Source organism: Vigna unguiculata, chromosome 11, assembly GCF_037176805.1.
Source record: "Vigna unguiculata cultivar grain cowpea cultivar isolate G323 ecotype 2 chromosome 11, ASM3717680v1, whole genome shotgun sequence".
Lineage (NCBI taxonomy): Eukaryota > Viridiplantae > Streptophyta > Magnoliopsida > Fabales > Fabaceae > Vigna > Vigna unguiculata.
This window is the reverse complement of record NC_140802.1, coordinates 9,748,601-9,776,582: the sequence shown is the minus strand read 5'-3', so window position 1 is coordinate 9,776,582 and position 27,982 is coordinate 9,748,601. Positions and strand designations below refer to the sequence as shown.

Here is a 27,982-nt window from a genome sequence, read left to right as displayed (position 1 = left end):
CTTTCTGATATATTTCAATCTGACTTATAATAACACTTTTAGATGCTTTCAAATATATTTCAATATGAGATTATATGCACTTTTAGATGCTTTCAGATATATTTCAATTTGAGTTGATATAACACTTTTAGACACTTTCAAACATATTTCAGTCAAAGTTGATGTAGCGCTTTTAGGCATTTTTGGATATATTTAAATCCGAGTTTCTATATCACTTTTATACGCTTTTGGATCTTTCAATCCGATTTTATGCTATGAAATTTATGATAAAAGTGGAATTTTGGATGCTCCATGGCATACCAGAGTGGATGCTGGAGGAGAGAGTCTTGCACATTAAAGCAATGACTTATTCTATCAGGAGTTGAGGAATCACACTAGGTTTGGAGTCCTTAGGTTCTAGGAATGAACCTAGATCTAGATAGAAAGAGTACTCCCAAGACATTGAATGATTCGCATAATAACTAAACAAGATGGTAGTGGGGTAGTAGAAGAAGATGAGATGAAATCAATTCATAGCCCCTACTTCACTCAATATATCTAATAACTACTATATATTTTCACTTGCAACTCTCTATCACAAACATAAAACCCAAAAATCAAACTACCAATATACTTGCTAAATCCTTGTGGATACAACACTTGTTGATACTACTACATACTAGTACACTTGTTGGGAAATGGTTGCTGAGAGGTAGTCATCACCTCCAATCTGGTGTTTCACGAAAGAACAAAACATATAAAGATTGATTGTCATTTTGTTAAAGAAAAGTTTTTATCCAAGGATCTTATAACTGAGTTTATCAACTTTAATGAACAACTCACATACAACCTAATTAAATCACTAAGAGGACCTATGATTCAATTTATAAGTTTCAAGCTTGGCCCATATGATCAATATGCATCAAATTGATGGGGAGTGTTGAAATGTAATTTTTTTCTTATATGTGAACCCAACTTTAGGGTTGGGTTATAGGCAAATGAGTTGCCTCTTCTTTGTATCTAGTATGTACATCAGTAAAAGTTTAACGATGTAAGTTGAATATCGTTCCGGTATATCCAATAAGTCTCACATTGCTTAGGATTTGAGCTCAAGCGCAATTTAAATATTCCTTCCTCCCTCCACCCTCTAAGGCGCATTTTAAGGATAAAACCATGATGGAGCTTCATGCTCCAAAGCAGACAATACCTCGGGAACGTGGTCATTGTTCCTAATGATGACGTCGTATTTGCGGTCGAAACAAATACACTATAGTTTTCTGATGTCATTTATTTAATTGTTTCTTTCAATTATATTCCACACAAAAGACCAAAATATAGCTTGAACTTTTTTTTCATTGTCAAAGGCTTTTGAATTTTTATTTTCTAAGTGAAACATGTTTTCTTAAAATGGTGTACCACAAAAAAGGATCTTATGTTTATCATTTCTATTTTGAATGAAGATTGGTAAATGGCAATAGTTCAGGATATTCTGATGAATAAACTATGGTGGTAATAGGGTGCATTTTAAGTTTTGTCTAAATGTGCCCATATGCTAAAATGGTTATTTTGTGTTCTCTTATTGAAGAGTTGGAGAGCTTGAGCAATTATTTTATGATATTTTTTCTATCAGATGAAAAATTAAATTCTAAGGTACTTTCAAATATATTTTGTAATAGGTTTCTAACTAAATTTGCAAACTTCCCCACTTTTTCATATTAATGGTTTCAAATTTTAAAGAAACTATATATTGAAATAGTGTTTTGTTTGCTTTAGTTAATATTGGCTCTATAGAAATATCAAAGTGGTCGATATTAAATTTTACTTTGTAGTCAATTCAATTTGTATGCATAACTTCTTGGCATTGTCATGGTTTAATGTTGAACAATTTAATCTCCATCTTGACTTGTGACGAAGAAATACTTAATGTATTTGGCTATTACATTAGTGGTACATAAGGTCATAACATTTAAACTTATTTATTAGGGCAACATAGACAATTAAGTGCTAATTTGGAGATTAACACGAGGTCTTTTTCTATGCTTTCTCTGTCAGTCTAGACATTCCTTTATTTTAGTGAAATTGAATTATTGTGAATAATTGTTGTGGGTAACTCGTAAAAGTTACTAAATAAATTCTGTACAAGACCATCTACTACATAAACACAAAGTTCATACGATATAAAAGTCGCAAATGATCAATAGAAGGTAAATGTAAAGCAAGAAGATAAACATATGATGTAATATGGCTCAATTGAAGCATGAATGATATTCAATCTACGTCGATACAAAATTAATTATTACATTGCGATTATGAATTAAATTTTCTCTCTTAGTAAACTCTTACTCATCTCACATCTCACTTTGAGAATGCATCAATTGAACTCATAAATCTCAATTACTTACAAATGTTGATATATATTCTCATATGTACAACATAACAACCGTAACTAACTTCCATGGAGTGCACCTAAACAAAAGAAGAACACACGTTAATATGTTTACCTCTTGTTATTTATACATCATAAGGTAGTTTCAACAAAAGCTCTAGTCTTAATAGCCATTATAGTAGTATATGTACTACTAAGACCATCCACCATAGTTAACACAATATGTGTGTCTTCTACGAGATAGTTTGTGGATAATAGATGATCTAGAAAATGTGAGAGTATATTTTAATTTATGAAAAAACATCGAGCCATAACACTTAAAGAATGGAGATAAAGAAGATCTAAAGCCCATACTAGGAGGATGCATGAAGATTTTACCTCCAATTACCTAAATGGACCCAACACTACCTTTGAAGTTGTCAACTCTAGTGTGCATTAAAATGTGTAGAATATGTATAAAAAAGCTTGTAAATGGGTCAAGTAGTCAAGATATTTGGACTTGTATTTAGGTCAAATAGGCTAAGGTATTTAGGCATTGGAGTGGAATATGACATACTAGGGTCAGAGAAGTTTGTCTTAGGTTTCAATTTGAATCATTCAAGCCCATGACGAATCCTAAGCCAACCATGGATTGGAGTAGGCACATGCTTCTCACATTGAACACATGTTCAAAAGTGAAAAGCCTGAGTGGATAAATGACACTTGATCTACTTATTCCACCACAATTTTAAGGATCCCATGGAAAAATTCAATTCGAATTTCCATTCCTTTTTGGCTCTCCAAATTCGGCCACCACTCTTATTAATAAGACTTTCCATTCTTTGTATTTTCAACTTTGAATGAATATTTATTTGATGAAGAAATTTCATCTCAAACTTTTTTTTGAATTTCTTAGTCTAATCTTCCAAAACCTCGAGTTCTTAGTCCCTTTTTTCTATAATTGGTCAAACCTCACTCAAACATACTCATCCTCTTTCACTTCCATTAAGCTTCCACATCCATCTTCATGATTCCTCTAATTGAAAGAGTTATACTAGGAACAACTCCTTCCATTAATAAACTGATAAGAGTATATATAATTAAAGTGTAAATTTTTGTATATTTTTTAAATTTAAATTTTTATAATATTTTTAATTTATAAAAAACATAAATTAAAATTCAATTAAAAAAATAGGTTATGGATAATTTTAATGAAAAGTCATTTAATTTGTTATTTTATGTATAAGAAATATAATTATAATTTAAATCACTTTTATTATATTATTATTTATTATATTATATGTTATTCTCTTATCTTTTTGTGTGTCTATTTCTTAATGTCTAAATAATAGTTTAAAGACACTTTCGTAAAAAGCAAACTTGTATTGGTTTTAAACATTCAGAACTTTTAGTACATACGTAAGACAACATCATCAAGTGGACGTGCCAGAGTGGTTATCGGGCATGACTAGAAATCATGTGGGCTTTGCCCGCGCAGGTTCTGGAAATCTTTTAGGCACAAGTCCAAGAGATGAAAAAGAAGTTACAAGATATGAAATTAGTGTCCAAAATGTTATTTTTAATATATTTCAATCCAAGTTAATATAGTGCTTTTAGACGCTTTTGGATATATTTCGTTTAAAGTTGATGGTGCTTTTAGATGTTTTCAACTAATTACAATTGAAGTTGATATAGCACTTTTAGACCCTTTTGCATATATTTTGATTTGAATTTATATGGAACTTTTAGACGCTTTCTGATATATTTCAATCTGACTTATAATAGCACTTTTAGATGCTTTCAAATATATTTCAATGTGAGATTATATAGCACTTTTAGATTATATATTTCAATCCTGCCGTTCACGTTCTTTTGGATATAAAGATTTTCAATCATTATCCAGACCGTAGAGTGCAAGAATGTATAAGCATAGTCAGACCAAGAATCTAGAGGTCAAGCTGTCTGCTGAAGGAAACAGTTGAATCTACAAATGAAAAGCTGGAAATCTTTTAGGCACAAGTCCAAGAGATGAAAAAGAAGTTACAAGATATGAAATTAGTGTCCAAAATGTTATTTTTAATATATTTCAATCCAAGTTAATATAGTGCTTTTAGACGCTTTTGGATATATTTCGTTTAAAGTTGATGGTGCTTTTAGATGTTTTCAACTAATTACAATTGAAGTTGATATAGCACTTTTAGACCCTTTTGCATATATTTTGATTTGAATTTATATGGAACTTTTAGACGCTTTCTGATATATTTCAATCTGACTTATAATAGCACTTTTAGATGCTTTCAAATATATTTCAATGTGAGATTATATAGCACTTTTAGATGCTTTCATATATATTTCAATTTGAGTTGATATGACACTTTTAGACACTTTCAAATATATTTCAGTCCAAGTTGATGTAGCGCTTTTAGGCATTTTTGGATATATTTCAATTCGAGTTTATATATCACTTTTATACGCTTTTGGATATTTCAATCCAATTTTATACTATGAAATTTATGATAAAAGTGGAATTTTGGATGCTCCATGGCATACCAGAGTGGATGCTGGAGGAGAGAGTCTTGCACATTAAAGCAAGGACTTATTCTATCAGGAGTTGAGGAATCACACTAGGTTTGGAGTCCTTAGGTTCTAGTATATTAGGGATGAACCTAGATCTAGATAGAAAGAGTACTCCCAGGACATTGAATGATTCACATAATATGTAAACAAGATGGTAGTGGGGTAGTAGAAGAAGATGAGATGAAATCAATTCATAGCCCCTACTCCAAACAATATATCTAATAACTACTATATATTTTCACTTGCACTCTCTATCACAAACATAAAACCCAAAAATCAAACTACCAATATACTTGCTAAATCCTTGTGGATACAACACTTGTTGATACTACTACATACTAGTACACTTGCTGGGAAATGGTTGCTGAGAGGTAGTCATCACCTCCAATCTGGTGTTTCATGAAAAAACAAAACATATAAAGATTGATTGTAATTTTGTTAAAGAAAAGTTTTTATCCAAGGATCTTATAACTGAGTTTATCAACTTTAATGAACAACTCACATACAACCTAATTAAATCACTAAGAGGACCTATGATTCAATTTATAAGTTTCAAGCTTGGCCCATATGATCAATATGCATCAAATTGATGGGGAGTGTTGAAATGTAATTTTTTTCTTATATGTGAACCCAACTTTAGGGTTGGGTTATAGGCAAATGAGTTGCCTCTTCTTTGTATCTAGTATGTACATCAGTAAAAGTTTAACGATGTAAGTTGAATATCGTTCCGGTATATCCAATAAGTCTCACATTGCTTAGGATTCGAGCTCAAGCGCAATTTAAAAATTCCTTCCTCCCTCCACCCTCTAAGGTGCATTTTAAGGATAAAACCGTGATGGAGCTTTATGCTCCAAAGCATACAATACCTCAGGAACGTGGTCATTGTTCCTAATGATGACGTCGTATTTGCGGTCGAAACAAATACACTATAGTTTTCTGATGTCATTTATTTAATTGTTTCTTTCAATTATATTCCACACAAAAGACCAAAATATAGCTTGAACTTTTTTTTTAATCGTCAAAGGCTTTTGAATTTTTATTTTCTAAGTGAAACATGTTTTCTTAAAATGGTGTACCACAAAAAGGGATCTTATGTTTATCATTTCTATTTTGAATGAAGATTCGTAAATGGCAATAGTTCAGGATATTCTGATGAATAAACTATGGTGGTAATAGGGTGCATTTTAAGTTTTGTCTAAATGTGCCCATATGATAAAATGGTTAATTTGTGTTCTCTTATTGAAGAGTTGAGAGCTTATGCAATTATTTTATGATATTTTTTCTATCAGAAGAAAAATTAAATTCTAAGGTACTTTCAAATATATTTTGTAATAGGTTTCTAACTAAATTTGCAAACTTCCCCACTTTTTCATATTAATGGTTTCAAATTTTAAAGAAACTATATATTGAAATAGTGGTTTGTTTGCTTTAGTTAATATTGGCTTTATAGAAATATCAAAGTGGTCGATATTAAATTTTACTTTGTAGTCAATTCAATTTGTATGCATAACTTCTTGGCATTGTCATGGTTTAATGTTGAACAATTTAATCTCCATCTTGACTTGTGATGAAGAAATACTTAATGTATTTGGCTATTACATTAGTGGTACATAAGGTCATAACATTTAAACTTATTTATTAGGGCAACATAGACACTTAAGTGCTAATTTGGAGATTAACACGAGGTCTTTTTCTATGCTTTCTCTATCAGTCTAGACATTCCTTTATTTTAGTAAAATTGAATTATTGTAAATAGTTGTTGTGGGTAACTCGTAAAAGTTACTAAATAAATTCTGTACAAGACCATCTACTACATATAAACAAAGTTCATACGATATAAAAGTCACAAATGATCAATAGAAGGTAAATGTAAAGCAAGAAGATAAACATATGATGTAATATGGCTCAATTGAAGCATGAATGATATTCAATCTACGTCGATACCAAATTAATTATTACATTACGATTATGAATTAAATTTTCTCTCTTAGTAAACTCTCATTCATCTCACATCTCGCTTTGAGAATGCATCAATTGAACTCATAAATCTCAATTACTTACAAATGTTGATATATGTTCCCATATGTACAACATAACAATCGTAACTAACTTCCATGGAGTGCACCTTAGACAAAAGAAGAACACACGTTAATATGTTTACCTCTTGTTATTTATACATCACAAGGTAGTTTCAACAAAAGCTCTAGTCTTAATAGCCATTATAGTAGTATATGTACTACTAAGACCATCCACCATAGTTAATACAATATGTGTGTCTTCTACGAGATAGTTTGTGGATAATAGATGATCTAGAAAATGTGAGAGTATATTTTAATTTATGAAAAAACATCGAGCCATAACACTTAAAGAATGGAGATAAAGAAGATCTAAAGCCCATACTAGGAGCATGCATGAAGATTTGACCTCTACTTACCTAAATGGACCCAACACTACCTTTGAAGATATCAACTCTAGTGTGCATTAAAATGTATAGAATATGTATAAAAAAGCTTGTTAATGGGTCAAGTAGTCAAGATATTTGGACTTGTATTTAGGTCAAATAGGATAGGGTATTTAGGCATTGCAGTGGAATATGACATACTAGGGTCAGAGAAGTTTGTCTTAGGTTTCAATTTGAATCATTCAAGCCCATGACGAATCCTAAGCCAACCATGGATTGGAGTAGGCACATGCTTCTCACATTGAACACATGTTCAAAAGTGAAAAGCATGAGTGGACAAATGACACTTGATCTACTTATTCCACCACCATTTTAAGGATCCCATGGAAAAATTCAATTTGAATTTCCATTCCTTTTTGGCTCTCCAAATTCGGCCACCACTCTTATTAATAAGACTTTCCATTATTTGTATTTTCAACTTGGAATGAATATTTATTTGATGAAGAAATTTCATCTCAAACTTGTTTTTGAATTTCTTAGTCTAACCTTCCGAAACCCTGAATTCCTAGTCTCTTTTTTCTATAATTGGCCAAACCTTAGTCAAACATACTCATCCTCTTTCACTTCCATTAAGCTTCCACATCCATCTTCATGATTCCTCTAATTGAAAGAGTTTTACTAAGAATAACTCCTTCTATTAATAAACCGATAAAAGTATATATAATTAAAGTGTAAATTTTTGTATAATTTTTTAAATTTAAATTTTTATAATATTTTTAATTTATTAAAAAAACATAAATTAAGATTCAATTAAGAAAATAGCTTATAGATAATTTTAATGAAAAGTCATTTAATTTGTTATTTTATGTATGAGAAATATAATTATAATTTATCTCACTTTTATTACATTATTATTTATTATATTATAGGTTATTCTCTTATCTTTTTGTGTGTCTATTTCTTAATGTCTAAATAATAGTTTAAAGACACTTTCGTAAAAAGCAAACTTGTATTGGTTTTAAACATTCAGAACTTTTAGTACATACGTAAGACAACGTCATCAAGTGGACGTGCCAGAGTGGTTATCGTGCATGACTAGAAATTATGTGGGCTTCGCCCGCGCAGGTTCGAATCCTGCTGTTCACGTAAAATTTTTTAAGCACAAGTCGAAGAGATGAAAAAGAAGTTACAAGACACTGAGATTTGTGTCCAAAAACACCTCATTTGTGTCACTAAGCCTTCAAGCATATGTAGAAGGATTTTAAAAGGTGGTACATCAAGTGACTTATTTTAGACAAAGTTGTAATTGACAATGAGGTTATTGATGTTTAAGAATTTACTAATGAAAAAAATTAAGATTGGAGTTTATGTGTTATTATGTTTTTTATAAAAAGTAATTGTCGAATTAATTTTTCAACCCGAGCTTATGTGTATTTTTCATTCTGAATTAGTATAATTTTTTTTTTTGTGTTTTTTTCTTATTCACAGATATATCTCAATTTGAGCACTTTAAAACGCTTTTATGTTCTACTCAGATATATTTCAATCTGAGTTGATATTGCATTTCAAAACGGTTGTGTTATTTTTAATATATTTCAATCCAAGTTAATATAGTGCTCTTAGACGCTTTTGGATATATTTCAATCTAAGTTGATATAGAACTTTTATACGCTTTCGGATATATTTCAATCCGAGTTTATGTATCACTTTTATATGCTTTTGGATATTTCAATCCGATTTTATGCTATGAAATTTATGATAAAAGAGGAATTTTATTGAAATAACAATGTGTCTTGTTAAAACCTTGCCTGACAAAACCCAACTTAGAAAACAATCGGGATTAAGGAAAAAATGTACTTATTTTTTCATATCTCATGTATAGACCAAGATTAATATGGATATTATCATCATTATGGTTCGTATATAAAATATTGCCTCCTCCAAGAGGTCTTGTCGAGTTCTACTAGAGTCATGTTATTGGGTTCATAAGTTAAGCATAATGACTTCTCTTTGGTTGATGATTGAGGAGTACAATGGCATCTCCACAAAATATTGGTAATTTCTTCAACCCAAAGTCCTTTAGCTAAATCGAGCTTCTTCTTGAGCTCGTTTAATATAACCTTATTAGCTGCTTCTATTTGTCAATTGGTTTGATGGTGCTCTATTGAGGAAAGTCAGTGCTTATATCGAGTTGTAGCAAAAATTGCTTAAACACCTTATCGATAAATTGTTGACCATTATTAGTAACAACAAATTGTCGCATAACATGTTAACATATGATATTTTTCAAAAACAAAAATTGTACTTGTGAGTAGTGATAATTGTCAATGGCTTTGCCTCTATCCATTTAGAAAAATAATCAATGACTGCCATTAAAAATTTTGCTTGACCCTTAGCTAGTGGAAATGATTTTAATATGTTCAACCTTAGGTAGTGAATTTTCATGGTTTGAGAATTGTATGTAATTCTTCTAATGGAAGAATGTGCAAAAGGTAAAATTTCTGACATTCTTAACACTTCTCAATGAACTTTTGGGCATCCATATATTTAATGTAGGCCAATAATATCCTGCACTGATGATTTTGGTAGCCATACACCAAGCACTTGAGTTCATTCCACACATTTCTTGGAGTAGTTTGGCTAGGACATGTTGAGCTTGAACCTCATTCAAACATTTAAGAAATGGGGAAGAAAAACCTCATTGGAAAAACTCATTGTGGAAAAGCTTAATAAGAGGCTTGTATTTGTATCTTCCATGTCTCAATTAAATCATCTAGCAAAACATCATTGGGTTAAGTAATCAATAATAGGTGTCATCCAATTATAGTCATGCTTATGTAGAACACTTTTATGATCCCAACTTTATGTAATTTAGGTTTCTTGATATAGGGCCTAATGCTACCAGGGTTTTTCGTACTGGCGAGCTTGGAGAGGACATTAACTTGGACATTGCATTCTCGTGATACATGAAGGATGTCAAATGCATCAAATTATTTGATAAGGTTCATAGCCATGTGATAATACCATTGCAACTATGGCTCTTTTATTTCAAATTTGGCTGGTGATAAGTTATGAATCTCTTTGGCACTTCAATTGTTTGACATCAAACTCTTTGACATCAAACCATTGCAACAATTAAAGCTTCATATTTCACAAGATTATTGGATGTGGCTCCATCATATTTGCTAATAGTAATAATGATTCATTTAGTAACAAGGACCTCTACTATATCTAGAGTGAAGGGATGAAAATCATCTAAATAAGCTTTCAAGGCATCATTCGGTTGTTGCATTGAAATTTCTCAAATATGAAAGGTATGGAAGTTCCTACCACTCTAGTAGTTATGGAAGGTCCTGCCACTCTGGTAGGCCCCTACCAATTTTTCTAATGGTCGGTGTTAATAGTTGTTTGAAGTACTTCGAAGTCACGATCTTCCTGAGTATCACAATTTTCTCAATTGGTGGACATATATTGATTGATCCTTGATGATTCTCATCAGATACTGGATTTTTCTGACGAGACTTGGGATCTTTTCGTACTGAGGATGGTACATAACTTGTAGTAATCTGCTCTCATCTTTTTGTTGGGGGAGTTTCCCTTATGGAGTAAGCAGTACTATTCGTTGTTTCTGTTTGGCAAAGGTCTCATTACTTCAACTTGTGTGTTTTGTCCACTTTGGTGGTGTAATTTGAGTTGTTTGAGACTCAACAACTCGTACAGACTGTGGGGAGTGCCATCTAATCCTCAACCATAAGATGGATATTTTTTGTGGAGGTTATCAAGCTTTTAGTTTAGAGCCTCAATTTCCTAGTGGTGTTGTGCCTTTATTTGTTCTATACAAGTTTCCAAATCTCTATAACTTTTTTACTATATTTCTTGCATTCCTTCTACCACATGTTGGAGATTTTTCTCATTTTTTTAGGATCATCCCCATATGGTTGTTAATGGTATTGATAATATGAGAATTCATACTTGGTACCAAGGATGTTGATTTGTGTGTTTGGCTTCAATTTAGTACCATAGAAAGAGCTTTACTTAACCCTATAGTGAGTGCCAAATGTTCTAATTGAATTTCACCAAGACATCTCTAAGTGGATTGCGAGCTTTTAAGAGTAGAGTTGTTTTCATACGTGAAGATCAACTTCAAACTCTAAAGAGAAACAAAAGAAACATCTACCTGCAAAAGACTCTTTGAGGCACAAGTTAATAAGAGTTTAAACTATTTGTATAATGTATGAGTAATATTGAATGAGAGAATTGAGAATGAGAGTTGAGTGACTACTCCCTGTGAAAATATGTTGTATTTATAGGCCTTTTATACCTAAGAATTATCAATATTGAATAATTTGTTTGGATATCAATAATATATTATTTATTTAGTAATTTTGTACATAATGGGCTAAATGTCAGGCTATATACAAGTTTTAATACTTGCACAATTATTTTTCCTTTCAAAAAACTAGAGACACCTTCTAACAAGTCCACGTCATGCTTGGACTTAAGTCGGGTAAAGTCATCCTAAGTCCACTTAAGGTATGATCAATATGAGCCTATGTTAGACAAAGTTGAGGCAGACCCACATCAAGCTGAATTAGGCCAAGACGAAGTTGAACCATGTCGATAAGGCCCAAGTTGACTTGAAATGCGTTAGGCCTATGATAGGACAAGTTTGAAAAGACCCACATTAGGCCAAGTCATCAATGTGACATAAGCTTCAAAGTGACTCATCTTGGCCAAACACAAGGAACGAATATTCCCTACATCATAGAATAATCATATAAATATTTGTGAAGTACCATGTTTGCTGCATATCATTTGAGCATGTCAATGCTTATTATACCTAAAAGTAAGACTATCTAATGCTATATCGTTTGACAAACGAAACACTTGTACCTTTCATGATCTGTTGTTTGAACAAAAATTGCATCTTATAAACAAAAATATGACCATATTTTATGCTTTCTTATTCTTACCATTTAATCAAAATCATGGATTTTGGGCTTTTCCCTAACACAGTTCTAAGGCTTTCAAAAAACATATAATCTCAAAACATATGAAAGTGTAAGAGATATCAAAGCATTTGCTTACTGGAATATCAAAATTGGAGATGTATATATGAATTTGAATGAAAATGGTATAAGTAGTTTTAAATTACCCTAATATCTTTTTATTCAAAAAAAATAAAACACATTTATTGTCATTGTTGAATTTGCCTATCCTAATTTCTTGTATTATATAATACCTCCTAGGTTTCTTGATGATGAAGCCATACTTTGTTCTATAATTTAATACATAGTGTAAGTGAATGACTTCATTTTATCTTTAATATTTGGTAAAGAAAAAGCTCATTTAAGTTCAAACACACATTGCGAATAAGATGAAGACCAAGAAATTCGAGGTGAATGGTTCATGTTGAAGGCTTTTAATGAAATTAAATGTTTAAGGATTAATAGTCATAAACTTAAATTGAAAGTTACTCACTACATGAAAAGTAAATTTTAATGTCATTTATCTACCAGCAGTTTTACTAAAATGTCGTTATATTTAAAAAATTAAAAAATTATTAAATATTTGTAGTCGAATTAAAACCAACAGGGTGTGCTAACATAATTTTTGTTGATAGTTATATTTTAGTAATTGGTAAACTCATTCGCGCGCTTCCATTGTAATTGTTCATAGAGTTGATTCTTTTTTTTTCCGCCACTTATCTTATGCTATCTTCTCTTTCTTGGAAGCTATTTTCTCTCTACCGAAGAATTCTTGTAAATCATTTTATTCTCATGCAATTTTCTTTTTGGAAGTATTTTTCCCCTTTTCATAACTTGATTTTCTCTTCAAATTCAACTATGAACCCTAATTTTATTCATTGATACATGTTTTGGAATTGGTTTAGAGGCAATGCTCAATCAACTTGTATCCCCTACTACATTACCAATGACTTTTCCATCGGTACTTTTGGAAATCCAGGTTTACTCTAATATATGTCAATAATGATCTATTAAATTTGTGGTACATTGCTTATTTTTATATAGTTGAAACACTTGATTAGGAAACAAATCAGGAAGAAGACCCTGAAAGCAAAGACAATTTAGAGATTATAAAAGAGAAGTATGATACAAATCCAAAATTAGGCTAGGACACAAGTAAAGAGAGTGAACCCAATCATCAGAAGGAAACCCAAATGGATAGGCCAAAATATGAAAAAAAGAAACCAACATGGCTTAGAGGATATCAACTCTAATTTGTTTTCCTTTATTTTACATTCTGTTTTGAATTCAGTTTTATACGTGTCATGTGATTCGTGTACCACGACAACAACTTTAGTGTGTTATTTGTATCGAAATGGTGAATGGAAATGGGACGAGAATTAAAAATTTGAAATTCCTTCTTTCTTGTGGAGTTTGCTCTTACTCGAAAAGAGCATTTTAACCATCCCTATTAAAGTATGTATCTATTGCTAGTAAAAAGGTTATTAAATTCTTGGTTGCAACGTTATGGAATAATACTTAAACCTTTTTGCATTGATTATTTTGTATGTGGGCACATAATTGAATTACGAATATGTTTATGCATTCTCATAGAATTCTTTTGTATTGGCACTAGGAATCACTATTAATAGAAGCTTTTGTTAGATTTTCTCGTCAGTCAATGTTTGATGGTTATGATATTCTGGCAAATATTTACATAGACCAATTATCTCACAATGTTCAATTCGGTACAATTTGTTTAATGTTAACATAATTAAATGTGATTGAAAGATATCATATATATGTGTATGTGTGTGTGTGTATCGAATTCTTGAGTCAAGAGGCCTTGAGGAAGATAGAGTAACAAATGGAGGAAAGATTCAACCAACACATAGGAATTATGGAGCAATGTTTCATGGAACAACTTCAACAATAACAACAAATACAAAGAACACTTGAAGAAAAGCTTCGGTCCATGTAGCAGTAGAACATGGAATTACTCACTCAAGCTCCAACAGGACAGTGTGTGAGCACAAAAGGCTCATGCTCTAGTGTAGATCATACTGACTACACAAGTCAATATGAGTTATTGGTTGATGAAGACCCCCCACGCATAGTGGCCATAGGACGACAACTTCAAGGCGGGGAGACTATCCATGGTGTTCCTCTATTTCCCTAATACGCGCATGTCATGATGATTGATGAAGTTCGAGATCCCCATGCTTAAGTTCCTGTACCAACTTCAGAAATCCAATTTTTTGGGGAGGCTTTAGGCACATTTATAGCTTAGCCTAAAGCATTGATCATGCCATACTTTAGTCCACCAAAGGTATTATGACATCATATTCTTAGTAGTTCAATCTTAAAATTTATAAAGCTTTTGACGCCAAACCTTTCTAAATCTTTATTTCAGTCCACCCATCCTGAAAAGCAGTCGATCCAACGTCCACGTGTTATATGTGAAGATGATGAAATGGCAAAAGCAGAAGATGATCCTCTAGGAAAGCTACTTTTGAAATTACACAAGTTGAAAAGAGGACCAGTAGAGCTAGAGCGGGAGTTAAGAGTATTTGGCCTTCATTGCCATGTCCCATTGTACATTAACCTGAATTATGCACTAGAGATCATTACAGGAGACAAGATGTTGAATATTTCAATCATACAACTATGATGCATGTAAGACTTTTTATTGTATTTCATATTTAAAACTTGGAATTGGTACCTTTTAATTTATACCTAATTGTCTTCTTGTTGGTACATGGACAAAGTCATTGTGAACCAAGGTCGATCTTCCATCTATGGATTTGTTGAACCTCAAACCATTCAACCTTCGGGAAAATCACATGACCACATCAAACTTTATTTGCAAACATGGATGAATGAGTCAAATAAAGAGATCTACTTTGCACCATACATTGATGGGTAGGTGGTTTTGCTTGTAATATTTTATGAAGTATTATTAATTATTTCGGCTAAGTACTTGTGATTGATGATAGGTTCCTTTGGCAACTATTGGTCATCATTCCAAGACAATGCACGATTGTATTGTTTTGTTCATGTCATAAGAAGATTCCACTTACTTTAAAAAACATGTTACAAGAGTAAGTATTACTTTTTTCCATATCATCTACTCTATTATATTAAAACTAACCTATGTATCTACTTAGTTATATTAAAACTAACATATGTTTTATGTTTCCAAAATTTCATTAGAATTTTGGGTAAGCCTAGAGACCAACAACTTAAAGTATTATATCAAAATGTTGGAACTCATTCATTTTAAAGTTATTAATTTTCGCATGTCACCTTATGACTTTGATATGTGATTATTTTATTTCTAATGTTTAGTGTAACAAGCAAGAAGATTCATGGGAATGTGGCAATTATGTCATGTCTTGGATAAGAACAATCATTCGAGCTGCAATTAAAGATGGTTGTATAGAGGTAGTAATATATATATATATATATATATATATATATATATATATATATATATTGCATATTATAAATCATTTCAAACTTTAAAGAATGATATTCATACATAACGAAATTGTATTACTTTTTCAGCGGTTCAAGAATTCATCACCTCTACTAGATGACATTATTCAGACACTAAGACAAGAATGGGCAGCATATCTATTGGAAAGATGAAGTTGATACCACCAAAATTAGAACTTTTTTCAAAAACTTTGTTGGACAAAAATGTCATGATGAAACTTTTAGTTTGGTGTTATTTGTATTAGTTTAGAATACTTAAGTGTTATTAGATATAACTGTAAGTCCAAAAATGTGCTACAAATATTATGGAATTGTTTTGGGATTTTTCTAATTTTTCGAGTGTGGGAATGTTGTAAATACAACATTGTTTGATGTTGATGTTTGGTAGTGCGTTGACAGACTTCAAAAGATGTCGGGCAAAGTAAACCCTGACGTCATTCAACGTCTGGCAAGACACTATCAGACGTCAAATAATGCTTTTTTTGGCACCATCTAGCGCGAAAATTGACGTCTGTTGGCTTTAGTCCCAACGTTGGATAACGTCGGACTCTCCTAACCCCAACGTCATTTGATGTCTGCTTTGCTTTCTGGCATTATTTTGACGTCATCCAATACGACGTTAGTGTTTAGACAAATGTCAAAGATAAATAATATCGAATATTAAAAGTTTTTTTTTGTTAATGCATCCATGATTTATCTTTTATATGTCATAATACAAAATAATTTGTACTTGTGATATCACAAAATAATTTTTAATATTCTTATCTAGTTATAATTCCGTGCATCGATGAGTTTGAGCGAACAATTGTAGCCTATGTGATATCCAACTAAATTAGTTATATATCTATATTTACAAGTTCATTATTTTTCGTACTTTAAATAAATAATACATGTTTTGATAGATTGGTATTGCTCCTGTAAATAGTGATGCATGTTTTGATATCATATACTTATTTTCAAATAATGCGATTTTATCGGAAGAAAAAATGTTGTGTAAAAAATACAACAACTTTTTGAAATTTAGTTTTAAATGGTTTTGTAATATATATATATATATATATATATATATAACAATATATAAAGGGGATTCCCCTTTTTGTGCCCACTTTTAAAAATACCGATTTTACCCTTTAAATATAATAATTTATTAAATTTTTAAAAATTGACTTTTACTTTTACAAACTTCTTATAAAATCAGACGTCTCTGTTTCTTTTCTTCTTCTTTATTTATCAATTGTTATTCTTTTATCTGTTCTAATATATTTCACTTTATTTTTAATAAATATAATTTATAACAATATACAAAGGGGATTTCTCTTTTTGTGTCCACTTTTCAAAATACCGATTTTACCCTTTAAATATAATAATTTATTAAATTTTTAAAAATTGACCGTTACTTTTACAAATTTTTTATAAAATCAGATGTCTCTGCTTCTTCTCTTCTTCTTTATTTATTAATAATTATTTTTTTATCTGTTCTGATATATTTCACTTTATTTTTAATAAATATAATTTTAATATATATATATATATATATTAATTTAATAATATTATAATATTATTACTTACTAATATAATATCACACATATTTAAAAAATCATAAACATTCACATGGGCGATAATATGGGCGATAATGTGGGCTAAAGAGTATAACCGTTGCCTCTTTCTTAAAGACAACATTGTGAAAAAATCTATTTTCCCTCCACAAATTTTCACATTTCGTGCGTTTCTTTTCCATTCCCCTCTACCCTATGAATTTTGTTCACATCGCCGTGTCTCCCTCGAATCACCACTGCACCGCCCCACTTCGTCTCCCTCTCAGGGCACAACCCCCTTCTCCATCTACCTATCAAACCAGCGCACCACTTCCACTGAGTTTTGTGCCTCCCTGTCAACACCATCGTGCGTCTCCTTCTCTACATCAGAGGTGAAGTTCGTGAATAGTGAATAAAGGTTAGTATCTTATTCTCCAACCTACGAATTTTAGGGTTTTCTGTTGTTTTGGTTCATTCGCTTAATTTGATTTTATTGCTTTCCATTTTGTGTCCAATATTTTGGGGTTTAGGTTTTATTTTCTTATCGGAGTAAGATTTGGTGAATCGGGTATTGTTAATAGGTGCCCTTTGCTGGTCTTAAGATTTTTTCCCGCATAGGCTTTCTTCGATCTTCAGGTTGTTTCGTCAATTTGATTCACATTCTTATCCTATATATATATATATATATATATATATATATATATATATATATATATATATATATATATATATATATATTATGTTTTCTATTAATTTTAAATTTAATTTCTATTTTGATATACATTTCTTTTTTTCTTTATGTCCGTGATTGCAAAACTATCCATTCTAGTGTTGTAAGAACAGATAAATTTGTTAAAATGAAATTTAAAAATACATGAAAATAATTTAGTCATTTCATATTTGGAGTGCAAGAAGAGAGAGCTCCCTCTTCTTGGTGTGGACATAAGGGCGGCGCATCGTAAAGGTCCGTGGACTTATTGATTCCTGCAGCTATTTGTTTGCTGTGAAGATCGCAATCTAGGGTTAGTTAGAGAACCCCGCAGCCTGGGAATTTCAAGATCAACTTCTGTTCACCTGATTCTGATCGTCACTGTGTCGATCTTGATGTGTTATTGGCTATTCTCACTCGTTCCAGTTATGGAATGAGATCTTTAATTGATTCAACACTCACAAAGACAAGGGCTTGTATACTCAGAACCGAACTTCACAATGTCAAAATAGGTATCGTGCATCTCAATGTAATTTTCAATTCTGCTTGCTTAAAATCCATTGGTGATCCTGTTAAAAGGCTTGAAATTGAAAAAAATTATATATATAGAATAGGGCTTAATTTGCTGTTGTTTCTTACTCTTTTTTTCAATTGTGGCATCCTAGACTCCTATTTGTTCAAAGAAGGATGATATAGTTGTGTTCTGACAATGCTATGTGCAAACAGTAAGGAATGTAGTTAGGGATGTTAGTTTGATGGCATGTTCTAGGGGGTTGGGAGCATGTCAACTTGTGTGCACCCTATTTGATGTTGTGAGTCAGAGGTGGATATTGTGTCTAAGTCAAATTCATCACCCCAATATGTCAGTGGGAATGGTGCCTCTACAAAAATTATAAAAAGTGATGGTTCTAGGGATTTCATAGGGGTTTGGGGATATCAGCTTCGACCTATGAACCTTCCTATGTGGTAGGTTTCATATTCTGTGGTACAGAGAAGGATTTGGAGATGGGTCACACTTGGGAGAGAAAGGTGGTGGTGAGAGTGAACAGAGGCCAGATTCTAAGACAATGATGGCAGTTCAAGGAGTAAGTGTAGCAATGCATAGCGGTAGCATGTCTGCTTTGATTACTGTCATTGGATACCATCAAGACAGGGTGGGAAGTCTTGGACTGAATGGTGTTTTCCTCTTCTTAGCTATAATGTCACTAGGTAGCTTCAACATATGCTCTAGTCTTAGTAGGCACTAAAGCACTTCTTGTACTATTGAGACTACCCACCACTGACAATACAAGATGTGTTTCGTCTACTAGAGGCTTTGTGGATGTTAGATGGTCCAGGAAACGTGATGAAAAACCATCAAGCCACAACACATTATGAATATAGAGACAGATGACCTATCTTGGTCTCTTAAAATTTGGATTTCCTATCCTCTTCCTTGAGAGTTGGCCTAACCTCTCTCAAGAACACTCATCCTCTTCCACTTCCATCAAGCTTCCACATCCATCTTCATCATTCCTCCAATTGAAAGAGTCTCACCTTGGAGCAACTCCATCATTAGTAAACCAATCTTTATAGTTAAAATATGGTTCGGTGCTAGGTATCGGGTAGGATTGTCATAGTTTTATAAAATGTATTTTGGTTTTATTTCTAGCCATTGTAGGACATCTTAAAATATTCCCGTCATGCCAAGACTATATATCTTCCATTGGCCCAACATTTAAGGCTGGATAGACTCTAAAATCATATTAGAAATGAATTGGGCTTAAGCCCAAAAAATGTGGGAGCATTATCCAAGTCTTATAAGGAGTGTTTTTTCACTCTATTCCTAATTGACATGAGATATCTTAATATAGGATACTAAAGGGCAGTGGAAGAGTAGTGTTAGATGCACATAGTTGGAATATTTTTATATACTGCTGACTATCTTGACTTTCTTCTTTTTTATGCTATATGTTCATGTAAATCATCCGGAGGTTGTTTACTCATTTCATATTTATTGCTTCGTCAGTGACTCACATACCAACATATACTTGTTCATTTGGGTGCATTTGTAGTTATTTATTTTGTACCAACTGACTGGATTTCACCTGCAAGATTTATTTTGTGTCAACTGATCTCATATTCATCAGCTACTAGATTGTTTTGGGAAGTGAAGTATACTATAAGAAAAATTAAGTGTATTTTAATACAGTTCTGTTTCGAAAAATTTTTGTTGAAGACAATATAGAACAAAATACAGTTAGACCCCTAGCCAAGTTATGATTTGTGCACTATGTTAACGCACCATAGTGGTTATTCCGGAAGACAAAAGTTGTATTTTGGATTGTATATTTCGGAATACAAAGATTATATTCCAAAATACAAAATAAAAAATGCATAATCCGGAATTTGTATTTAGGAAAAAGATTGGCGTTAGAGGTGGAAGAACTAGAGGTGGGGAAAGAGGTTACGTGTAATGACCCAAATTAGTATATAATACTACTAATTTAAATAATTACGTAATTAGTAATCAGCAGTACATAAGTGTAAATCTATATATCATGTATTCACAATCCTGCAAAAGATGGGTTAAATTTAAAAAAATATAAAATTTCATATTGATGAGAAGTACATAAGTGTAAATTTATATATGTACATAATCCTTCAAAAGATGAGTTAAATTTAAAAAAATATTAAATTTTATATCGATGAGGAACTGTGGAATACTAAAGTATATAAATATATACATGTGTTCTTACTATTAGTAAGCTAACCATCTCATTATTGATCTCAATGCCACTTGCATTTTTCCTCTACCCCTGTATAATATACGATCATCGCATGTGGAAATCATATCCCCAACATTACAGGGTAAGCTAGTGAACATTAACAATACTACATATACATCAACATCATCAATAAAGATTCAACAACACCAATCAATACTCATCAATACATATTCAGAGCAACAAAAGGAAAAAAAGAGGGAGAGAGCAGGGGATCGGCGACAGCAAAGCAACATCATCTTGAACACTTAGCGTAAACTGAGGTTGGTATGAACTGATGTTGGGTTGGTATATTGTCACTGAGGTTGGTATGAACTGATGTTGGGTTGGTATATTGTCTATGGCATGTACTGGTGTTGTGTATATTGTTTATATGTTAAATTGTTCATTATGCTTGAAATTCGTTGCTTCCTTCTTCCAATCTCCCGTCACCATGTCCACCATAAGTGTGTTATTTGAATCTCGCACACACCTACAGGAGGTCCAAACCAGAACCCAAACACACTTCACAAACGGTTATATCACAAACGGTTATACTTTGTAGAACGCGTCTTCACCCGCTTACTCACTCGCCATCATCTTTGTCTCCCACCTGCGCAAAAATCAGAACCACACCCATTCTTCACCATCAATATAAACCACCCATTACCTTTGTTACAACCCCATCTCTGCGACTCAACATCACACCGGACCGGAATCTGTAATAGCACTAAAGACCCACGTTTCAGTCTTCCCCAATCACAGACTTCCAATCGAAACAGAGAAGAGAGAAGATCGCCGGCGGCTTTAACGACAGCGGCTCTAGTTTCGCTCACCAACATTATCGTCGTGGGCCTCTGTTCGACCTCGCAGATTAGAGGAGAGGACGCACCCCCTGTTCGCACCAGCGGCGCCGACGTTTCCCTCGACGGTGGCGGCGAGGTGGTGCGACGCGAAGCGATCGCGACGGGCTGGCAGCGGATGAACGCGCGGAGCTTCGACCGGGAAGAAATCCTCGCGCAGAAGGGGGAGTGGGCGCCGTAGGCGACGCGCGTCGGTCGCGACGGTGGCGGCGTTCACGGTGGAGGTTGCAGGCGTTGCGTCGGCGTTGATCTCTCGGAGTTGCGTTCCGGTGCGTGAATGAAAGCAAGGTGGTTGAGCCACCGAGAGGGAGGACGACCCCCCGGCGTCGATTAGCGTCGCCGGCAACCAGTCGCGGGGCGGCGTGGTGGAGCAGAGGTGAGGGCGGTGTGTTGGTAGGCAGGCGTGGTCATGAGTCGTGCGAGGGTCGAGAGAGATAGAGAGGGGCGCGGCCTTTGTTTTTGGAACAGTTAGGGTTTAGGTTTAGCTTCACCATACACATTTCACGTTGGGCCGATCAGCCCACCTCCTTTCTTACACTCACTTTTTTAATATTCTCACCCTCCCGCTCTTGTGTATTGTTGGATCTGTTTTCTCCACGCACCCTTTTTTTTTAATCTCTGCACCGCCTTTAGTTTATGTTTTGCTGCTGTATACTTTTCTCTGCGCATCCCTATTATCTGCTAGCATCACACCTCTTTTTTTGGACTGGTTTGCTACCTGCTGCACCCCATGTCCACTAACTCTACCACCCATTTGTGTTTTATTGTATTTTATTTTATTTTATTTTATTTTATTTTATTTTTTTTGTTTTTGTTGTTTGTTTTGTTTCACCTGTTGCACCTCCATTTATTAATCCATGCATACACCCATATCCCTTGTTTGTTTTTGGGCCTCTTATTGTGTTTGTTTTGTGCACCCCCTTTAATCACTCATACACCCTCATATTTTGTTTTCCACTTTCACCCTTCTTAATTAAATTATTTCTTTTTATTTATTTATTTATTTGTTTATTTGTTTATTTATTTTTATTATTATTATTTATTTATTTTCGTTATTTATTTATCATTTTTTTATTCCTAGAAAACCAAATATTTAAAAATTATTAAAAATTACAAAAAAAAAAATCTAAAAAAAAAAACCAAAAATAGTTTTCTTTTTCTTTATTGTGTCTTTCCGGTCGCTTGCACCGCGTGACACTCATTTTCTAAAAATACCAAAAATAGTGTTCTTTCCCTTTTAGTGTCTGTCCGACCGCTCGCGTCGTGTGACACACATTTTCAAGTAATCCAAAAAAAAACAAAAAAAAATATAAAATTTTAAAAATACAAAAATATCAATATTTTCAAACAAATAGTCTTTTTAAAGAACTACGTAACCCTGATTTCTCATTTTTAATGAGAATACGTAGGACCAAGGTCAATCCTTGTCGGGCCCAAGAAAATAAAAAAATATTTTTATTTCTTTTTAGCATTTTTGCCTTATTATTTTCGGGAAATATTAATATTTTGAAAATCACATTAACTTTGCGTTTTTAATTAAAGGTACCGCCCTTGGGCAGGCGCTGTAGGGTGTTAACACCTTCCCTACGCGAAACCGACTCCCGGATCCAAAATCTGGTTTTTCGCAGACTTGTCTTATTCTTTATGGTTTTCCATAATTTTCCAGAATAACTATGGTGGCGACTCCAAATCTCTTTTCAAACTCGTTTTCTTTTTTGGTTCGTCGTCCAGTCGCGGTCCCGGTTGCGACACATCTTTAATAAACATATGAAACTAAATTGAAAGGGCTACATGGAAATTGCATTTGCACACGAGCCATTTTCGTCTGCAGTTGGAATGGTGATAAAATTGAATTCAACTTAATGAATCATTGCCATGTGAAGACAATAAATTGAATCTTAAAAGTGAAACTTAAATAAAAATGTTTTTATGGTGCATATATATAAAAATAGTCCACAATTTCTAAGATGTGGAACCGTGTGAGAAAGAAATTATGGTTGCCATAAAAGAATGATAAAAAGGAAGTAGTGGAAGAAGCAGAATCATCAATTATTTTACAACATTGCACGACACTGGTTGAGTTCAGAGAAAAAGAACGAGAGGTGCGCGTTGGTGGGGGATAGGAGATCAATTTCTGAAAAGCATGAGTATTTGAGTTGGATTTGAGTGATCAGAGATCAGAAATATGGTTGTGTGCATGTAGGCGGAAGAAGAAGAAATGATAACGTGGTGCAAAACTCTTTTATTTTTGTCTTACTTCTTTTATTATTTTATTGCTATCATTTATTATTTTCACAAAGTATAAAATTCTAAGTAAGAGTAAAACTAATTGAGGTGTGTATATGAAAAACATAGGTGTCTGAAATAAAAATAAAATGCCAAACCAATATAGAGGTGCAAAGCATTAGTAATGGGAGGTGTAGGAAATCAAAGCTGGTCCAGGCCCACACAGTCTCTTTTCTTCCTTCATCACTCACACGAGGGGCTTCCCCTTCCCCATCTTCATCACATGAGGGTAATTGGAGCAACACCAACCCAGGCACACGCCACCATCCACTCTGTCAGAGCCACACTGACGTGACTGGAGTTGCTTCTTAAATTGCTGCTTACGCACACCAAAACGGGAGCCACTGCGGATTTTCTTCTCCTTCCAAATCTCGGGCGATACCCCCAATCGGCTAGCCATGTGACTCCAGACTACCGTCGCGCCATGGTTATCGCACACCATACTTCCACTGCGCCACTCTGATCTCCTCCTCCTCTCTTCTCAGCCCCCTTTTGTTGCTGATTTCTAGGTATTGTATGAATATTGATGGATAAACACCAGAGAACTGTTTGATGATGTATGGATGTTGTAATTGGTGATGAGGAAAACTGTTTGGTGTATCTGTTACTCTTTGTTTTCAGGGATTTGAATTTCTCTCGTTTGTTGTTTTTCGAGTCCGAGTCCGACTATGGTTCAGTCGTTAACTGCATTGTGGTATCCTTGTTTGCTTTGTTCCCCATCTCATTTGTGTTCATTGAAAGCTCACTGCAAATTCCGTTAGAGCTTTATAGTCAATCACATGTAACATTCCTCCTGTTAGAGGCCTTGAGCTTTTCTTAATCACTTTTTTAGTGCTCATGCTTGAAATTATAAGATTCATATCAATTCAAGCAATATATAAACCTCAGATTTAAATAAAATTAAGAATAAGAACGAACTGTGTTACTTGGGGGAGAGCGGCAGCCTTGCAGTCCTCAATTTCGTTATAGGGGGAGAACGCGGGGAGGGTGTCGGTTTTCAGAGATCAGAACTAGCTATTCACTCTTCACGTATCTGCAGGATTAAAGTATTAGTTATAATTTCAAGGGACAAAGAGTCAAAGACCTATCCTCAACTAACTTTTAACATATGTATTGTTACACATCTGTTTATACATACTAACATAATATTTTTCTAGGCCCCTATGATTTCTTCATTGCAACTTTTACTTTACCATGTATAGTCATTGTGATAGATCTAACTTTCATCTGTAGGCCCCCAAGTGAAGATTTAATGAACGGTGCTTCAGCGTCAGGTAACTTAAGGGCAGCTTTCTCCCATTGCGTACAGCAAGTGCGAAGTTATGATTATCATCACTATCTTTGCCTCCTGGAGCTGCCTCCGTCCATGCGGAAAGCTGCATTTGCATTCCGTGCCTTGAATGTTGAAACAGCTAGAGCTATGGATATTGCTTCAGATCCCAGGATTGGCCTTATGCGTCTTGTCTGGTGGCAGGAAGCCATAGACAAAATGTTTGCCAATAAATTGATTGAACACCCAACAGCACAGGCGCTGTCATCTGTGATAGCTGAGACCAGACTCAGCAAGATATGGTTGAAACGATCCGTTGAGGCTCGGATCAATGATGCAAGAAGAGAGGTTACTGACATGCCAGAAACTATTGGAGAGTTGGAGAAATACGCCGAGGACACTGTCTCAACCATGCTGTACCTGACACTTCAAGCAGGTGGTATAAAGTCTACTGCAGCTGATCATGCAGCCTCACATATCGGCAAGGCCAGTGGCATTCTCTTGCTCCTCAAATCACTGCCCTACCATGCATCTCGCAACCGACATTTTTCGTACATCCCAACTGCAATAGCATCCAAGCATGGGCTAATAGTTAAGCAAGAAAATGGGGAAGAGAGGTGGGTGGATTCTCGTGAGGGTCTTTGTGATGCCGTTTATGATATGGCATCAGTGGCCAATGCACACTTAGAAAAGGCTCGGAAGTTAGCTGCAAGTGTGCCTGCTGAGGCTCTTCCAGTGCTCCTTCCAGCAGTGCCTTCTCAGGTTCTTTTGGATTCCTTAAGAAAGGTCCAATTTGATGTGTTTGATCCAAGACTCACAGGAGGGGTGCTGGGAATACCACCTTTGTGGTACCATCTCAAACTCAAGTGGACTTCATGGAGAAGGAAATACTAACCTGACCAAGCTTTAGTGAGTACACAGGCAGATTTTTTTCCTCTGTTTCTTGATGAGTTTATGTTTATGCCTTTTCATTCTGCACAGAATAAAATTGTGTACTCGTCCCTTCCTTACGGAAAGGTTAATACGTTTTGTTTTACAGTTAGTTTTAGAAATGTAATTTGAGTTGCACAAATTAAGATGCTTTTTCTTGTTAGTATATTTTCTTTAAAGTGGTTTGGGATACAAATACTTCAAAATCAGTTTTGTTTTGTATAACACAGTTTGTTCTTTGAACAGGAATTAGGGACTAACTCAAATCTATTTAAACATGCAAGAAGATTGAACTCCTGGTAATATGTTTTGATAACAAGGTTATTTATTTATCAATCGTACTGCTTTATAATGATCTTTAATGTGTTCTGGACATAGTAATAATAATTTACAATTCTAATCAAAGGTAACTAACTCATCGTTTCTGAAAAAATGTAGATTGTATTGAGGAAGATTCGTCAGTTTCTATCCATGGAACCTAAAAAATAGATTCAAGCAAAGTCTCGTTCCGACAAAATACATGCATCAGCTTATTTCATATCAGTAGTTTGTTAATTACTCTTCTTTGATGTTGTTATGTTATGTTTACTTAAGAATGGGATAATGGATAACTAGTGATACTAGTTGGAATTTTTAGAGAGAGAAAAAGACCACTGTTTTAGTAGAGAAAGAAAAAGAAAAATTGATTTTTTTTGTGTTCGAACTATTTAGCCAAAAGTAGAAAGAAAGATATGGGAGGAGATTCTTAAAAAAGTGTATCTATGTTTGGTGGATGTGAGTACTCCAAAACTATGATATTCTAAAAATGCCAAAAAGAAAACCTCCTATGCTTAAAGATTATTGGCGTGTTGTTATGATTGTTGATGTACGGTCAGCATTCTTAGTATTGAGAAAATTAAACATTTATTAATTTGAACTTTAAATTTGACTGGAAAACGAGAATGGGAAGTTTTTGAAGCAACAACTAAATTGAGATAGTAGAGAATATTTCCTTAAATGTAATTTTTAAAATATAAAAATTAATATTTTCTGGACCTGTTGTATTCATGGGTGTAGTTCCAGACACCTTTTGAGGACAATAGGAACGATCGCGACGTATGAAAATGAATAACTGTAGCAATTATATACTTGGCTTAAAAATGATATCTTCTCGTTGATATTACATTATTAGGAATCCCTTTATATATTTAATGTAGTTAAATTATGTTTTCAATTGAACTGATGGTCTCTTCAATATAGCGGTATCTTTGTTTAAAAAATTATGAAATCTCCCTATTCTTTTGTTGCATTCTCAAGTCTTTAAATTTTTGAAGTTGTATTTTTACAGTATACCAATTCGTTAACTAACACTGAGCCATTTTTTATTAAGATAATGACACTAAGTTCTATTGTACCCTACATTACTAAATCAAGTTCTTTCTTTCTTGTACCAACAGTTAAGAATTGTTTTCCCCACTTGCTGCATGAAAAATTAAATCACAATATTCTGATAAAAATCGAGTAGATAAAGTTTGTAATACGAATACTCTTACACATTTTGGAAGTGTTTGTTGTTTTTACGCATTTTGAAAGTGTTTGTTATTTTTACGCATCTTGAAAGTGTTTGTTATTTTTTGTAGGTTTATCGAACGAGAATATGTACATACATATCGTAATAAGATATTTAGATATTTACCATTTAAGATATTTAAATTTCAAATTCAGACAGATAATTTCTTTTGTTTAAATTCCTTTAATTTTGAACTTATTCAACTTACATTTGTATATTTTATTTAATTTTATAGGTTAATATTTTATCCAACAAAGAATATGTTACGTATACGTGGTAACATGGTAATAATATTTGCCATTCAAGAGA

At 33.4% G+C, this 27,982-nt stretch overlaps 2 protein-coding genes and 1 non-coding gene across 10 annotated transcripts; all 3 read left to right on the top strand.

The window, feature by feature from the left end:
- The first annotated feature begins 8,386 nt into the window (after positions 1-8,386).
- On the top strand, positions 8,387-8,468 carry TRNAS-AGA (transfer RNA serine (anticodon AGA)). The gene has a single exon. It is a non-coding gene; the product is annotated as a tRNA-Ser (tRNA).
- A 6,579-nt stretch (positions 8,469-15,047) lies between these two features.
- Positions 15,048-15,940, top strand: LOC146880979 (uncharacterized). The gene is made up of 5 exons (XM_085668711.1): positions 15,048-15,211; positions 15,286-15,390; positions 15,503-15,551; positions 15,638-15,733; positions 15,857-15,940. The coding sequence occupies exons 1-5, from the start codon at positions 15,048-15,050 to the stop codon at positions 15,938-15,940; spliced, it is 498 nt and encodes a 165-aa protein (XP_085524837.1).
- Positions 15,941-17,479: 1,539 nt separating this feature from the next.
- Positions 17,480-26,978, top strand: LOC114168542 (uncharacterized). Of its 8 annotated transcripts, XR_003600693.2 has the most exons (4): positions 24,450-25,034; positions 25,158-26,103; positions 26,371-26,423; positions 26,563-26,978. XR_003600693.2 is itself a non-coding variant. In XM_085668853.1 (3 exons), the coding sequence occupies exon 3, from the start codon at positions 25,177-25,179 to the stop codon at positions 26,086-26,088; it is 912 nt and encodes a 303-aa protein (XP_085524979.1). In that variant the 5' UTR covers positions 17,480-17,740; positions 18,229-18,543; positions 25,158-25,176; the 3' UTR covers positions 26,089-26,287. The 8 variants fall into 8 exon arrangements, 6 of the variants coding, with proteins under 6 accessions (XP_085524979.1, XP_085524978.1, XP_027909210.2 ...); XM_085668853.1 differs by lacking the exons at positions 24,450-25,034; positions 26,371-26,423; positions 26,563-26,978 and adding exons at positions 17,480-17,740; positions 18,229-18,543 and having other exon boundaries at positions 25,158-26,287; XM_085668852.1 differs by lacking the exons at positions 24,450-25,034; positions 26,371-26,423; positions 26,563-26,978 and adding exons at positions 17,481-17,740; positions 20,881-21,059 and having other exon boundaries at positions 25,158-26,287.
- The last annotated feature ends 1,004 nt before the right edge of the window (positions 26,979-27,982 follow it).

What these genes read in the sequence shown, in the direction of transcription:
- LOC146880979 (XM_085668711.1), top strand. Translation starts at nt 15,048, where the DNA reads ATGGACAAAGTCATTGTGAACCAAGGTCGATCTTCCATCTATGGATTT. An exon ending in TTTGCACCATACATTGATGG is followed by an intron (nt 15,212 to 15,285) that starts GTAGGTGGTTTT and finishes GATTGATGATAG; the next exon opens with GTTCCTTTGGCAACTATTGG. An exon ending in TTAAAAAACATGTTACAAGA is followed by an intron (nt 15,391 to 15,502) that starts GTAAGTATTACT and finishes AAATTTCATTAG; the next exon opens with AATTTTGGGTAAGCCTAGAG.